This window comes from Salvia hispanica, chromosome 6 (genome assembly GCF_029641045.1).
Source record: "Salvia hispanica isolate PSC_SH4W2 chromosome 6, Shi_PSC_v1, whole genome shotgun sequence".
Lineage (NCBI taxonomy): Eukaryota > Viridiplantae > Streptophyta > Magnoliopsida > Lamiales > Lamiaceae > Salvia > Salvia hispanica.
The window spans coordinates 21,564,722-21,580,097 of record NC_142697.1 but is presented as its reverse complement, the minus strand read 5'-3'; the positions used below and the strand labels follow the sequence as shown (position 1 = coordinate 21,580,097).

The 15,376-nt window shown below is 39.7% G+C and overlaps 3 protein-coding genes and 1 non-coding gene across 6 annotated transcripts; 1 reads left to right on the top strand and 3 right to left on the bottom strand.

Annotated features, from left to right (window-relative positions):
* Positions 1-1,641: 1,641 nt before the first annotated feature.
* On the top strand, positions 1,642-5,583 carry LOC125204741 (luminal-binding protein 4-like). Its single transcript, XM_048103460.2, has 8 exons — positions 1,642-1,801; positions 2,523-2,790; positions 2,875-3,089; positions 3,175-3,417; positions 3,836-4,315; positions 4,448-4,602; positions 4,682-4,764; positions 4,845-5,583. The coding sequence occupies exons 1-8, from the start codon at positions 1,744-1,746 to the stop codon at positions 5,341-5,343; spliced, it is 2,001 nt and encodes a 666-aa protein (XP_047959417.1). The 5' UTR covers positions 1,642-1,743; the 3' UTR covers positions 5,344-5,583.
* Positions 5,584-6,009: 426 nt separating this feature from the next.
* Positions 6,010-8,037, bottom strand: LOC125204742 (O-Glycosyl hydrolases family 17 protein). 3 transcript variants are annotated; one of them, XM_089060655.1, is made up of 4 exons: positions 7,736-8,037; positions 7,180-7,648; positions 6,389-7,099; positions 6,010-6,306 (listed from the first exon to the last, which is right to left on the bottom strand). In XM_089060655.1, exons 1-3 carry the CDS (start codon positions 7,779-7,781, stop codon positions 6,514-6,516), a joined length of 1,101 nt encoding a protein of 366 aa, XP_088916781.1. In that variant the 5' UTR covers positions 7,782-8,037; the 3' UTR covers positions 6,010-6,306; positions 6,389-6,513. The 3 variants fall into 3 exon arrangements, with proteins under 3 accessions (XP_088916781.1, XP_047959422.2, XP_047959418.2); XM_048103465.2 differs by having other exon boundaries at positions 6,010-6,315; positions 7,180-8,035; XM_048103461.2 differs by having other exon boundaries at positions 7,180-8,034.
* Positions 8,038-9,184: 1,147 nt separating this feature from the next.
* Positions 9,185-9,255, bottom strand: TRNAG-CCC (transfer RNA glycine (anticodon CCC)). Its single transcript has one exon. It is a non-coding gene; the product is annotated as a tRNA-Gly (tRNA).
* A 1,790-nt stretch (positions 9,256-11,045) lies between these two features.
* On the bottom strand, positions 11,046-15,282 carry LOC125207204 (uncharacterized). Its single transcript, XM_048106447.2, has 8 exons — positions 15,138-15,282; positions 13,542-14,683; positions 13,356-13,446; positions 13,060-13,217; positions 12,928-12,979; positions 12,487-12,566; positions 12,289-12,382; positions 11,046-12,090 (listed from the first exon to the last, which is right to left on the bottom strand). Exons 2-8 carry the CDS (start codon positions 14,607-14,609, stop codon positions 11,561-11,563), a joined length of 2,073 nt encoding a protein of 690 aa, XP_047962404.2. The 5' UTR covers positions 14,610-14,683; positions 15,138-15,282; the 3' UTR covers positions 11,046-11,560.
* Between the last annotated feature and the right edge of the window lie 94 nt (positions 15,283-15,376).

The window sequence follows — 15,376 nt, the reverse complement described above, 5'->3', positions numbered from 1 at the left end:
CTTATGACTTTTGATTATGTCTATCAAATCTCAGTCAAAGTAGTTATCCGACAATTCTACTTCAGTTGAAAGCAAACTAGAGTTCCAAACTAGACATTAGCACATAGATTTTGATATTAATGGTCATTTTGGGTCAACCCTTCGAACAAGTACGGCAAAAGAGTAAGATACATTGACCCTACTCTGCGTGAGATTATTATGTCATTTTATAGCATTGCTTGAACCTATTTGCTTCATGAATTTAGGTATAAGATCTATTTAACCCTTGCCTATTTTAACGAATTTTTCATTTTGTTATTTTCCTTAAACCCAAGCTTTTTACATAAAAATATTGGAGTAACAGTTACTATTTGAAAAGCCTAATTAAGAATGCAACAAATAGATTTTTAAAAAAATACAATTTCAAAAATGTTATAATTATGCTTCCTCAATTAATTCAGTCCTAGACATGCTCATGTCTCTAACATTCTAGATTTTCAAAAGTTGTATATGTAGATCAAGTATATAAAAAAGTTGTACTCCTATAACTTTCTCACAAAGGTACTAGTGACTGTATTCCAAGTTCATGTAGTTAACTCAATATAATAACTCTATAGATTTACGTAATTTATTTTCGTTCAATTTTAATTTTATATTTTTAGATATCCTTAACTTTAAAACAAAGACTTAAATGTGTGAGCATCTTAATGTACCTCTCTTCCCCCTCGTCACTATTGCTGACACTGTTGTCTCATGTCCCCATGCCCAGTCGTCTCCTCCTCCCCTCCTTATTGCCGCTGCCGTCTCCTCCTCCCCATCTCGCGCCTAAATGAAATGATAGTATCAAATATATCAAAAATGTAATGGGATGACAACACCTAACAGAAGGCAGATTAAATTTTCTCTCTCTAATTAATACATCTAACCATTTTTTTTATTTAATTATCATATTATTTAATTTAATACTTATATCTATATTTTCTTTTTCTAAGTAAACACGTTAATCAGCAAATCTTACAGTTCCATATCAACTAAGAAATATGTCATCATAGTCGAGACGATTGAAATATTAATACTTGTTTTTATATTTTTTTTCGAATAAGCTTTCTAGATATAATTTCCACTTTATATCAAGAGATTTATTCCAATGGGGGAAGCCAAGTTGAGAGCGAAAGAAATGCTCATTTAATTCCTAAACTTCTCTAATTATGGAGAAAATCTTGAGCATTAGGATATTAGGGTGACACTTGGCTTTTGTTTTTGAGGTTTGAATTTTGGAGTCCAACAAACAAGAGTAAAATAGTCCCAAGTAGAAAATTCTGGAATAGGACAGGTGTTCAATTATGGTTACGTTTAACGCTTTCCTACTTCGAAGTAAACCGGATTCGAGAAACAACGATTTCAATGAAGAAGCCCAGCCGGAACGATTTTTATATACTCATTGGGCAGCACGTTCTTCTCTGGATTTTATTGGTCCACGTCGGCTCATTTGACACGAAGATCCTATACAATTGGTCCACGTAAGCACGGGTGACACAATGCTCACTCGAGTTTGCAATGAATCATACTCGAGAGTTGATTGGTCCACGTCATTTTCCATGACGAGTTTACTGCACGATTACGAAGTTGGTATATAATGCGCTCCTCTCCACCGTTATTCAGATACACATAACTCCATTACACTCAGCGGAGAAGGGAGGAGAAAAAGAAAAAAAACACTTTCAAAGGCGACGAAGCCAAGTCCGACTGTCGTGCTTCGCAGCAATGGCTGATGCGTTGAAGAAACGCGCATCTTGGACTCTGTTTGGGATCGTTTTGCTAGGTCAGAATTACTTTGGTTCTTTCTGTTCAGATTTCTTTTAATAACTGAGATCTAGCATTTCCGTCTACTTAGGTCTTAGATTTATGTTATCCATCTGTCTTCGCTTAACTATTCGTTAACATCGAACAATATTTTTCGAGAATTTTAGGATATTAGAGGTGCAAGTCCATAGCATTAATTTTTGTTTGTTAGTGACTGATCCTCTGCATCCAAGTTCGTAGTTTTAGCTCACATCGTGGTGGTTTCATGTTAGATCTGGTATACTATAGAGATGAGCTCGGAGAAATCAGTTTCCTCTTCTTTGTTTAGGTTCAGTATAATAATGATATTATCTGAATCCTTAAGCACGTAGAGATGCGAATTTGGCATTGCTCAAATAATATTTTTCCCCTTTTATAAACGGAGGTAAATGGTAGTATTGTATGCGGTCCGATTCGTTTGTACGTCTAACGTCTGTAGTTAATGGAAGCTTCTATGCGTGGATTGGGAGTCTTAATCATGTCTTGGCGTGTTTCAAGTTACCATAATATGTTGTTGCTACTCTACCAGAAGCGAAGTGAAATTGCATCGTAGTATTACTAGTATAATTTAATCGTGAAGATCTATAAGTTTGGATTTTACTTTGTTACCTCCTTGGAGTTAATAGTCAGGAAAAACATAACGTGGTCTTTGATTTCAGGATCACTTGAAATAACTCGATTTATGCTTGATCCTTGAACAGGAAGTTTATTTGCATATTCCATAGCAACGGAGGAGGCTCCTAAAATTGGAACAGTTATTGGCATAGATCTTGGTACAACCTACTCATGTGTTGGTGTTTACAAGAATGGTCATGTTGAAATTATCGCAAATGATCAAGGTAACCGCATCACACCCTCGTGGGTTGCGTTTACCGACAATGAGAGGTTGATCGGTGAAGCTGCCAAGAATTTGGCAGCTGTTAATCCAGAGAGGACCATCTTTGACGTCAAGAGACTTATTGGCAGAAAGTAATTTCTCCTCTGTTTTTTTTCTTATTCTCATAATCTGTTGTTATGTTCATTATTAGGACCTAACTAATGCTGCTCCAACAGGTTTGAGGATAAAGAAGTTCAGAAGGACATGAAACTTGTTCCATACAAGATTGTGAACAAGGATGGAAAACCCTACATTGAGGTTAAAATCAAGGATGGTGAGACCAAGGTGTTCAGCCCTGAAGAAATCAGTGCCATGATCTTGACAAAAATGAAGGAAACAGCTGAGGCTTACCTTGGGAAGAAAATCAAGGATGCTGTTGTTACTGTTCCTGGTAAGACTTTGTGCCAAATCCTTTTGTGTGTGTGAGAACTGAGAACATTGAGCAATTACTGAATCTTTTTGCTTCTCTTTTGCAGCTTACTTCAATGATGCTCAGAGGCAGGCTACTAAAGACGCTGGAATGATTGCTGGTTTGAATGTTGTGAGAATTATTAATGAACCAACTGCAGCAGCAATTGCGTATGGTTTGGATAAGAAAGGTGGTGAAAAGAACATTCTTGTCTTTGATCTTGGTGGTGGAACTTTTGATGTCAGTATCTTGACCATTGACAATGGTGTGTTTGAGGTTCTTGCAACAAATGGAGACACCCATTTGGGAGGTAAGCTGATTGCATGATCCCTTTATTATTTTCTCATTGTAGTCTTACGACCTGATTATGATCTAGATATAAAAGATTGGAATACGGTTCTTTTGCTCACACAACTTATAATGAAACATCACAATTATTTTCTGAAGAAACTGTCCATTGAGGAACTTGTTCATGGAATAGTGATAAAAAATCAAGTTTTTTCTCCATAAGTTATCGGAACCTGTTAAAAGGCTTCTGCAAATTCTCTCCCATTTTTTGCCAAATGATTATGACCCAAGTACACTGTAGAATATTATACCTAACCAGTTTACTTTATGAGGCGTTGACTGGGATTTTAAATTGGCATTCTAGTTTTATTTCAAGGACTTAGGTGAGTCATTCAGTGCACTATACTCCACAACCAACATTATTCTTTTGCAATCATCAGGTGAGGACTTTGATCAAAGGGTGATGGAATATTTCATTAAGTTGATCAAGAAGAAGCACAGCAAGGACATCAGCAAGGACAACAGAGCACTTGGCAAGTTGAGGAGAGAATGTGAGCGTGCAAAGAGAGCTTTGAGCAGTCAGCACCAGGTCCGCGTGGAGATTGAGTCTCTCTTTGATGGTGTAGATTTCTCTGAGCCTCTTACAAGGGCTCGTTTTGAGGAACTGAACAATGATTTATTCAGAAAGACCATGGGTCCAGTTAAGAAGGCCATGGATGATGCTGGTCTTGAAAAACGTCAAATTGATGAAATTGTTCTTGTTGGTGGAAGCACTAGGATTCCCAAGATTCAACAGCTTCTCAAGGACTACTTTGATGGAAAGGAGCCCAACAAGGGAGTCAACCCTGATGAGGCTGTTGCTTTCGGTGCTGCTGTCCAAGGAGGAATTTTGAGTGGCGAGGGAGGCGATGAGACCAAAGGTACTTGCCTTTATAATTGATAGTGTGGCTTCACTCTACCAACACTACCTTCGATAAAATAACTACTGCTGACCCACATTAGAAAGTTTGTGATTGAAGCTTTTCTTACTAACTGTGCTATTCTTGCATCAGATATTCTTCTCTTGGATGTGGCACCATTGACCCTTGGTATTGAAACTGTTGGAGGAGTGATGACCAAATTGATTCCAAGGAACACTGTCATTCCAACCAAGAAATCACAAGTTTTTACCACTTACCAGGACCAACAAACTACTGTCACAATCCAGGTATACACAATGAAAATTTCAAGAAACGCGCTAATTTTTTTTTGGAGAAACTAACATTGAGATACATGCTGTTTCAAAGGTCTTTGAGGGTGAACGGAGCCTTACAAAGGACTGTAGGTTGCTTGGGAAATTTGACCTGACAGGAATTGCACCAGCCCCCAGGTTCGCATCTGCTTGTTTTAATCTATTAGAAAGTTGTATGACTTTTTGTATTACCGTTTCTGACTTAATTTTGTGAACAGGGGAACCCCTCAAATTGAAGTCACCTTTGAAGTTGATGCTAATGGTATCCTGAATGTCAAGGCTGAAGACAAGGCCTCTGGGCGATCAGAGAAGATCACAATCACCAACGACAAAGGTCGTTTGAGCCAGGAAGAGATTGAACGGATGGTGAAGGAAGCTGAGGAATTCGCTGAGGAAGACAAGAAGGTGAAGGAAAGAATAGATGCCCGAAACAGCCTAGAGACTTATGTCTATAATATGAGGAACCAGATCAACGACAAGGACAAGCTAGCAGACAAATTGGAGTCGGATGAGAAGGAGAAGATCGAGACAGCAACCAAGGAGGCCCTGGAGTGGATGGATGACAATCAGAACGCTGAAAAGGAGGAGTACGACGAGAAGCTGAAGGAGGTTGAGGCAGTGTGCAATCCTATCATCACTGCTGTCTATCAGAGGTCTGGTGGAGCCCCGAGTGAGAAAATGGAAGATGAAGAGGATGATGCCCATGATGAACTGTGAAAGGCAAGGGAAGGTTTGTAGGTGTTTTAGGTCTCGAATTTCACTGATTGGAGATGTTGGTGAAGTAACTTGCGTTTTAAAAAAGTTTTGATGAGGACTAGAATGATATGCAGTAACAGGGAATGGGTTCGGAACTTTCTTTCTTGTATTATTTTGTGGATATTGCAATCCCCGTGATCTGTCGTAATCTGGATTTTGATCAATATGAATTCAAGGTCTACTTCTAATTTGAGGATTCAATGCATTGCATTTTTTTTTTTGTTAAATACATACAGATCCATTTAGGAGTGTTAGTGGTTGAGGATAATTATGCACCGGATCAGCAAAACCGTACACTAGAATTAGTTATTATCAGCGTGCTTTTTTATAACCATATCATTTTTGAAGGTACTACATATTATTCCTGTCCTCATTTGGTGAAATGATCAGAAAAGTGTATTAGTTGTACTTTTATCATGCGGCAGGGGAACAAATGAATTTATGATAGTAGTAATTTCTATAGTCCTATTCACATCCAAATGTTGTAAAATGTCGACTTCAGTACTTGTAGGTTTTGTGTGGCTCAGGTATAGTTATTTTGGGTTTGATTCAATAATACGAGCACTATCTCAACAAAATACTGTTACTCTAGTAGTAATAACCAGAACTTGAGATAAAAGGCAGGTTTTCATTAAAAAACAGTTAATATTACATGGTATGCAATGTTCAATAATAGCGTAATGGTAATGTTCAGTACATTTACAAGTGTATAGTAATTCAATAAAGTATTACAAACTTTCCTTTGAATAGCTAAAAAAGGAAGCATGCCCTACAAAATTAAATACTACTCCTGGTCCGTCCACTTTTGCCATTTTCGTCTACCTCCCAAAAATTATCCACTTTCACTTTTTTATCATAAATGGTAAACATGCGCAATGTGCCCAATTCCCCTCATACATGCAAAATCCCCATAACCTGAAAAAGCTTCGCACCCTTAAGAATGTTAAGATCTTAGACTTATTTAAATGTTTGATAAAAAGTTTATAAGAAAAAAAAACATACTCACTTGGAAGTAGGATCCACATTAATGTGATGGGACAAGTTGTGATGAGTACACATTCATGGCGTGAACCGGGCCGCAGTCCAAGCCATATTCATTTGGCAAGGCCGGTCCAGCACTTGCTTCAAGTTTCAACAAAGAATATGCAACAAAATCACCACCAAAAACGCACCACAACGTCCAACTCGAACTCCACCGCCCCCATTCACCGCCGCCTTGAGAATCCCGACGTGGTAGGCGGGCGTGAGATCGGGGCGGAACAAGCCAAAGCTCCTCTCGCAGACGGGGCCGGGCTTGAGATCCTCATCAAAAAGCGCAAAAATATACGTCTCGAAAGTCCTATTCGGCATGAGCGGCGTCCCAACCCCCGACGCCACGTGTCGCATCACCATGCTATTATACTCGGCCGCGGTCCCCGCATCCGCCCCCAGCTGCCCCGCCTCCCCCCTGGACGGCCACCCCGTCTCCGCTATCACCACGTCCACGTCATCAAACCCCAGCCGCCTCATGGCCGAGAACACCGCGTCCAGCTGCGCGTCCACCATGTTCCCGTACACCAACCCCGTCTCCCCATCCACCACCCCCTCGTTCGCCCGAAAGAGCGCGTAGTCCAACGTCTCCTCCGTGGCTCCGAAGAAGGGATACGGATTGATCATGAACGCCGAATCCGTCAATCTCAAGAAACTAAGCAGAGGTCGGATGACGTACACATCATACCTGCAAAATAAAATTACTAGTAGTAGTAATATTTTTAGATACTTAATAGGGGCATTAAATTTGATTAAATCCACACATACCCCTGCCTAAACCTTCCTGCCGAGGGGGGGCTGGAGTTGGAGAGTATCCCTAGGGAATGCGGGGTGGAGATCTTGATCCGACCGTGCAGGGACTCCTCCACGAGGGCCGCGTGGAGGGCCTGCATTGCTGGGACCAGGCTCGTTATCAGGAGCCTGTTTCCAGTGGAGAGGACCTCGTTTCCCACGAGGACTCGGACGATGTTTGTGGAGCGGGCGTGAGGGAGGATGTTGCTTCTCACCCATTCCTGGGCGAGATACGGCTTTGTCAGCCCTGGGATCTCGTCCGTGGGGACGGTCACGGTGACTGCTATCCCCGTGTGGGCGAATGCGGTCACCGTTGCCCTATCGGAGTCGAACAGTCTCACGCGGTTGATGGTGGTGGAGTTTGCCAGGAATCGGGCCACTTGTGCCGCCGGAGGGAGGTTGTCCGCCACCCTGCCGTAGTTGACGCCGATGAGCCCCTCCCTACCTGCTACCAAACACAGCAGTAACACTAATTTTAATTTTATGAGTCTCTCCATTTTTGTTGTGATTGGAATTAGCTAGCAACAACAACATGAGTGCATGTAGGAGATGCTTTTCTTTGTGTAGATGCAAAACATAATTCATGAGTGTGATTGAGAAAAAGCATATCAAGAGCTTCTTCATCTGCTTTAGGCAACACTAATCATGAACTCCAAGTGTTCATATTTTATTTGGAAAAACCCAACTTTCTCTTTCTGAAATATACAATCCATGCATTCTGTATATAAACAAACAATATTAAGAAAAGTTAGAAATTTAGAAGGGAAGGGATACTTTTGTAGACTTGATGATGAAGAGAGGTGTATCACAAGGAAAGAATATAGCATCCTTCAGCTATAACATTACTTGCCCAAATGAGCATCTCACAAATGAAGCAGATGCACTTCAAAACTCATATATGTTGTACGTAGCATTCTGCATCTTTTTGGAATACTCATTTGAGCAAGAAATGTTATTTGGAGGATTGATTAACACCTCTCTCTCTCAATGATATTTGTGTATATGTATATAGATCTCCTATGCCTTGCTAGGAAGTCTCTGATACATGCATATATATGGAAAAACATTTGTGAATATTATTATATGATTAATAATGATCATGTGACTAAGTAGTGTTGAACTAGCTAGGTTTTACCAACCTTTCTCCGGCCTAATCTTTTGTACCAGTGTACTGGATTTATATTCATGTTTTAGACTTTAACATAAAAATAGTTAGGTGACATTTTAATTGGCACAATTCAAAAAATTAATTAAATCTTCTAATGATATCAAGTGTATATAAAGTTTATATAGAAACAAATTAAACTTTTGTAATCAATTTTGATACAAGTACTATAATAACCACTAATTATGAACTTAACCCTAATTACATTTATAAGCTGCGCTGAGTGAACATCCTCTTTTTAAAAATCTAACTAATTGTACGTTTGAGTTCTGCCTGAAACCATTCGTCAAAATTTTCAACTTTGTTTTTTAGAAAATTAAAGGCAATCGTTGAGCAAATCAACAAACAGAATTTTATATAGGTGGGTAAGTTGTTTATGATTTAAATCTAAACTTTTCCACCTTTGTGCAATTTAATTAAACTGGTTAGTTTTAATGCTAATTGTTCTAGATCATCCACCTTTCCCATATTGTCCACTTTTTATTGTGGCTGAACCTAGAGTTAATCAACATTAATTGGTGATTAAAGTTGGATTAAGGAGAAGATTTAAGAAGTATGAAATGCAAGAAAGTTGGTTCATGAGATGGGTAGAGAAGTATAGTTCTGTATTAAGAATGACAGTTAAAATTCATGAGCCAACTACCTAAAGTTCCAGCCTTTAATGGTATAGTAGTTTGGTGACCCAATAAGTTGGGTGAGGAGCACCCGAATATAATCATCAACAAACTTCCTCTCACTAACCATAAATCTTGCATACCAATTTTAAAAACAAGCCACCATAATTATTTGTACATAAAATAAATCCTCAAAAATATATGCGCATCCAGGGAATCGAACCCTGGTCAGTACCGTGGGAGGGTACTATGATACCACTACACCAGATGCGCTTTTATGATTCTTCTTCAAATTTGTACTCTCATTTTGATGCTAAAGCGTTCTAATTTTATGGGGATCGTCACAAAAATTTTGTTATGCTGTAGATTGACTCATCAAGGGAGTACGTTACATATTCAAAGTATTGAACAAGTAAACATACTAGTCTCTCCATTTACGAAAAATAGTCTTATTTTGTTATTTTTGGATATCCACAAAAGGTAGTCTCATTTTTTAAAATGGAAAGTTTCTCTCTTATACCTTTCTCACTTTTTCTCCTCTCTCGTACTTTACCTACTTTTTCTCTCTGTCTCTCTTACTTTATCCATTTTTTCTCCACTCCTCTCTTACTTTACTAATTTTTCATTAAAATTCGTGTTGTATTTTTTGTGGACGGATGGAGTAATTTGTTAAACCAAAGTGAATGAATAAATGATGGGTTGCTCAGTTGATTCCGGATGGGTAGATTTGGCCCATAATAAGTGTCAAGTGATGGGCGTCCCAAGTGAAATCTTGTCTCATCATTAATAGTCCTGTTTACGCAAAGCTTAAAAAAAATATGTAACCAAAAATGGTGAGTAGAGCTTGGTTGAATGTTGAATACATGTCAGACTAGTGTATGCTTACGTGGCAGTATGTTTTTTAGTTAATGTTGAAATAGTTAAAATAAAAATGATGCTTTTTAAATACCATAACAAGTATTTTATCTGAATTATAGTAATAATGAGGAGTCATATATTGTGGTCGAATAGCATTAAGAAAAATTATGAGCCTCAAAATAAAAATAGTCCGGGTCCGGGTCCGGGAAGTCTAATTTGGGCAATTCCCATGATGAAGTAAAGGTCGGGAATGGAATCCTTAGTTTGAAGGCGACGCGATGGCGGATAGCAACGAATCTAACCGTAACAATCTGGCGAGGTGGTTCGGCACCAGCGTCGTGGAGGCATTTTTCTCGTCGCTGGAGCGCTGCGCCTGCGTTAACATCGACGCTGACGACGACGACGACGACAATGACGATCCTCTCTTGATCACCACTTTTTACTCCGATCCATCTTCCTCTTCCTCTGATCAGACCGGGACCGGGACCAGTATTGCCTCCGCCTCTCAGAATGTCCATGCCTGACCGGCTTCATCTCTGATTAGATTTGGTTTATGCATATTCTTTTGTACATATGTGTGTGATTAGGCGATTTAAACGCGATTGAGAGGCACAAATATGTGTTGTGAAAATTAGGAATTACGATTTTTTTTTTTTTTTTGTTTTTGGTCTTATTTCGATGTCTTTGTTTCTCTTCAAGTTGCGAAAAGAGGGCGTTAGAGACATGGAAATCCGAGAACTTGAGTGTTCTGCATTGCTTACATGACTTCTGCGTTGATGGAAACAGCTCATCTTCATGTCTCGTTTATCGGTTTATGAATGAGCCATTACACCATCTGCCCTTAAATATTTTGTTAGTATCGATTTTTTATACATGGACTAATATATATATAGAATGTTGCAAAGTCATCTATATGTTTTATGTGAGCATTGCTCTCATTTAGTCAAAGTTGGCATTATTTATTTATTGCTTTACTAATTACATAAAAATATCAAAGCTCAAATTGTTAATTTTCTCATCTGTCTATATATTTATTGAGGTCATACTAATTGAAGTGCACTTGATCAACCATGCATATTCGAAATTTATCAGCCTTAGTGATCAGATTTGCTGAATTTAATGTTATTTATTGAATAGTAGTACTACTAAAATTGAGTTGACATCTGAACCAAATGTGGTGGATTTTCAGCCTCTGTTAAGACACAGATCCCAAATGTGGAAAGTTGTATTAATATGGGTTGAAATCGAACAAGTGTGGGTAAAATATACAAGGAATAATAATACTAGTACTACTATACAACCAACCTATCCATATCTATAGACTATAGTTATGCACATCCTCAAAATTTGAGCAACACCTCTGCATCTGCCTGAATCTTATCGAAGGCTTGTGAATGAATCCCAACAGTGGACAAGTCAATCAATCTTATTCATTATTCACACCACAAAACACATGACACAAGATGCCATTTCCATCTCTGGGCCACACCATCAACTTACACTTTCATCAATCCAACATCATAATTCAGCCCAATCATACAAGTACACCCAACCAACCCCCTACCCCTGCACTCCTTGCCAACTGCCCCTGCCCCATTCGATCGCCATCCCCAAATACTCCTCCCCCGACGTGCTAGGGGGGGTCCTCCCAATACGCCCAAATATGGCTTCGCGCAATCAATTTCCAGCCCACCCGATCACTCTCAACGACCTACCTGTCTTAAAGGGCCACAGGCAAACCATAATTATGGAATGATCTGATCCGTCCATCCCACCCTGAGGTGACTATCACTAACCCCCATGCATGAGAGCTCGATGCGCTCTGGCAGCATGTCTTGAGGAGCTTGTACTGAGATTTACTGATTGGTGATGTCACAGCTTGCGGGCTGGAGACAGGAAGCTTTTCCTCTGGCCAAGTTGCGGATCCCTTTGAGCTGGCGTCCAAGAAATACTCTTGCCCTAAAGAGAGAGTGGATGAGGATGAGAAAGGCAATGGATTTGTCTGCAGTTGGTTCGATTTCAAGCCTTGCGGATCCTCTGCCTTCCTGGTTTTGAAGCCAGGCCATGGTATGGCAACAGAGGCATCTGAGGAGAAGCATTCAAAGGACCTAACTGGTTTTGATTGCGACAAGGAGTCCCCCTGATCGGAGTAGTTCCACATATAAACATTGGAATCGTCTGATGCTGAGACAATATGGTTTCCATCGAAAGTAAATGAAGCAGCGCTCTGGTTTCCAGCATTTCTAGGGCCTGAATACAGAACAGATACAAAAATTGAGCAAATCTCCAAAAAAATGCCCTAGCTACCCTCTTGAATCAAGTGAACTATCACAAAACTGACCATGTCAAAATGATAAACAAAGTTCCGAACAAAATCAAATTAAAGGATGGTGTTAACTCAGTAGATATATTATCTGATAACAAAACCAGAGCTTTTTAGAACCTTACCTTTGTACTTCCCAATCACATTCACCCCATCAATAATTCTAACTTTTGAATCAGCAGATGTGACCAATATTTTGCTTGGATCTTGTGGTAAGAACTGCTTTCACAAAAGATAACGATGTAAGAAACAAAATCATTAAAACAAAAAGATAATAGCTAAAGCAAAAGACAATCTCAAGAAGCACTACACTAGGGAGCAACCTGAAAGCCAGTTATCCTTTTGCAAGCTGACTTCTTCTTACTCGTTAAGCACATCTGAGCTCCCAACTGGAAGTGATTATCTGATCCAAGAAACATGAGCCGCCCAATGATTAGTCAACCCCCATCTCCATTTTGTTACACCTTAATCTACAAGGAAATCTCAAGTCCTACAGCACGTCGACTTCCCTATAATTTTATGGCTTAAAAATCATGCACACAGACCCACATCAGGAGCTAAGGCTTCAGAGTTTATTATGAAATACTTTGATAAAAAAAAATACTTTTGTGACATATACGACATGCATAAACACTTTAATCATACAAAAGTCACATTCTCTACTCATTCACAACGTAAAGTATACACAAATGCCTAGAAAGGTTATGCCCAAATGTGGTATATAGACCAAGATGAAACTGTTAACTACTACAATGAAAATGTACCTGATAAGTGAAAAAAGTGGCATGTTCCGGCAATAGAACCAATAATTCCAGCCTGCATTACGAAGCAAACAAATTCATAATCTTGCATTCTGAAGCTGTAAAAATAACACCTTAGGAGCAGTTTTAACAGACCTGGCTATCGGGGCGGTAAGAAACTGCACTGATAATCTCCCTTGTTTCGATCCAGTCAACAACATTACAACCACCAATCGACCAAATCCGGGCCTTCCCATCTATTGAACCACTGATGAAGTAATCATCATTCACAGGGTTAAATTGGATGCAAGTCACTGCATAGCATCAAATTTTTCATTTTAGCAAAGTAAACACACTAGTGTTAAACAAAACTTACATATTAGTTTCTGTGCCCTCCCAAATTAGCTTATTTTGATTAGTTCAGAGACAGAGTTATGCGGCTAGGTGTGTACCATAGTCACTATGCTGGAAAACCTTGAGGCACTGATCAACTCCAACCCGCCAGAGACGAACAGTTTTATCAACAGACGACGACAGTAGACACTGCAAAGGAAAAGCAAACATATCTTTAGTCTCAATGGAAAATTTCAGAAGATAACATAACAAAATGATAACTACATTCTAAGCAAACAACATACATTATCCTTTGACCATGAAAGATCCAAGATCTCCCCACTGTGCCCATGGAACACGTGCAATGGCTTCTCAAAAATTCGAAAGACCTTTGAAGGGAAGACTATACAAGCCGATTCGTGTGTTCTTCCCCGGCTCTTGGACTTGTTAACTTTATCCTTTTCCACCATCAAAGGCCCCAATTCAGATAGATGATTGACGGAGAAATACACACACGATGGATCTGCATCCGGGATGTCAACTGTATCCAATCTCTCATCCTCCACCACCTGCCAGATTCTGACAATCTTATCTTCACCAGCACTAGCAAGGTACTGTCCATCAAAGCTGAATTTCAAAGCTGTGATCGGCCCCTTGTGCGCTTGAATTTCTTGCCCACTAAAGAGGGCGGAAAGCTCCTTCAATCTCCTCTGACAATGGCGAACCCTAACTCTCCAGATCCTTGACCCCTGCATCTGGCTTACGCCACAAGATCGAACACTCTCCTCTCTCGTACCCCCACTCATCATACATGTCATCGAACGCAATCTACGCAGCCACCTCTTCTTCAAATTACTCCTTGATTTTGGTGTATTTACACTAGCCTCATTTCCCCTATCCCCAATTTCATCAACTGTGGAAGGCAATTGAGATGAAGAATCCATTTCCGGAGATGAGAGCAGCCACTCCAATCCCATCAATCGAGAATCTCCCCTCCTCTCATTCTCAAACTCACATCCACCACTAGCATTCCCATCCCCATTTCTACACAATCCCAGATCATCCGTGTCCCAACTCGACACAGATGAACGGCTCGAAGAGAACTCATCTTCACTACCATAAGCTCTCAACACGGCTCCACTATCCTCCAAAACTCTTCCAGTATCTCCCATCACACAATTATCTACAGCTTGACTCTCAATCTCACCTAGGCTGATCCCAACCTGTTTGAAAAAATTCTCACGGCGCTCACCGACACTCTGTGGAGCATTAATCCACACCTCATATTCCCGATTCCGAAATTTGGGCTCTTCACCAATGTGCTCCAGCGCGTCAAAAAATTGAGAATCTTCGTCGGTGGTGAAGCTATCCATGATCTCTTAAGCTCAACCCATGAAAAATAATTGCAAGACCTAGGCAATGTGCTTATCCCTTTCCGAGATACAACCTTTAAACAACAAAGAGAAGCTTTAAAAAATGAGGTAGAAACAAAGGAAGATGCACCACAACCAATGTTTCAGCAAATAAACAAATACATAAACTACTGCTAATTATCGCAATAAAAAAATGGGGGGAGAGAGAGCAATAGATCCAACATGGATCCCAATCCACACACATTGAACCTGGTGTCCCACATTTAGATATCTTCTCACATCAAAGAAGCGAACTCGATTACGTTTTTTAATACTACTACTGTTATTCCTGAAATTTTAGCTCCAGGTTTTCCCATAAAATGAAACATCTAGCAACACCCATTACCAAAAAATAGTTTTTTTTTTTTTTTTAAAGTACGGAACCATATTGACAAATAGTAAGAAGGATAATCCTCATTCGAATTCCACGAGAAAGTGTAGGAACGGAAAGATGAAAAGTATAGGGAGAGAGAAGATTGGCTCACTCACATGCGCAGTTTGATAGAAGAGAATTGCAGGGTGGAGAAGAGAGAGAGAGAGAGAGAGAGAGTGAGTTGCTTGCTCTCTACAACGGAAGCAACGATAACGAGTGACCATTAAAAGCAGTTTGTAAAAGGGGAGGATTTGGAATTATTGCTAAATTGATGGATCGGATTGTAGCGAGGATGAAAGTTGTGATGTAAAAAAGGAAAAAAGCATAAAATCTCGATATCCGTGAATGAGGATGG

Excerpts from the sequence above, each read along its gene's own strand:
- LOC125204742 (XM_048103465.2), bottom strand. The coding sequence starts at position 7,700 with ATGGAGAGACTCATAAAATTAAAATTAGTGTTACTGCTGTGTTTGGTA. Across the intron at positions 7,100-7,179 it reads GCAGGAAGGTTTAGGCAGGG|GTATGATGTGTACGTCATCC; the intron begins GTATGTGTGGAT and ends TTTATTTTGCAG.
- LOC125207204 (XM_048106447.2), bottom strand. The coding sequence starts at position 14,609 with ATGGATAGCTTCACCACCGACGAAGATTCTCAATTTTTTGACGCGCTG. Across the intron at positions 13,447-13,541 it reads TTTCATGGTCAAAGGATAAT|TGTCTACTGTCGTCGTCTGT; the intron begins GTATGTTGTTTG and ends TTTCCTTTGCAG. Across the intron at positions 12,980-13,059 it reads CTTACCGCCCCGATAGCCAG|GCTGGAATTATTGGTTCTAT; the intron begins GTCTGTTAAAAC and ends TTCGTAATGCAG.
- LOC125204741 (XM_048103460.2), top strand. The coding sequence starts at position 1,744 with ATGGCTGATGCGTTGAAGAAACGCGCATCTTGGACTCTGTTTGGGATC. Across the intron at positions 2,791-2,874 it reads AAGAGACTTATTGGCAGAAA|GTTTGAGGATAAAGAAGTTC; the intron begins GTAATTTCTCCT and ends CTGCTCCAACAG. Across the intron at positions 3,418-3,835 it reads TGGAGACACCCATTTGGGAG|GTGAGGACTTTGATCAAAGG; the intron begins GTAAGCTGATTG and ends TGCAATCATCAG.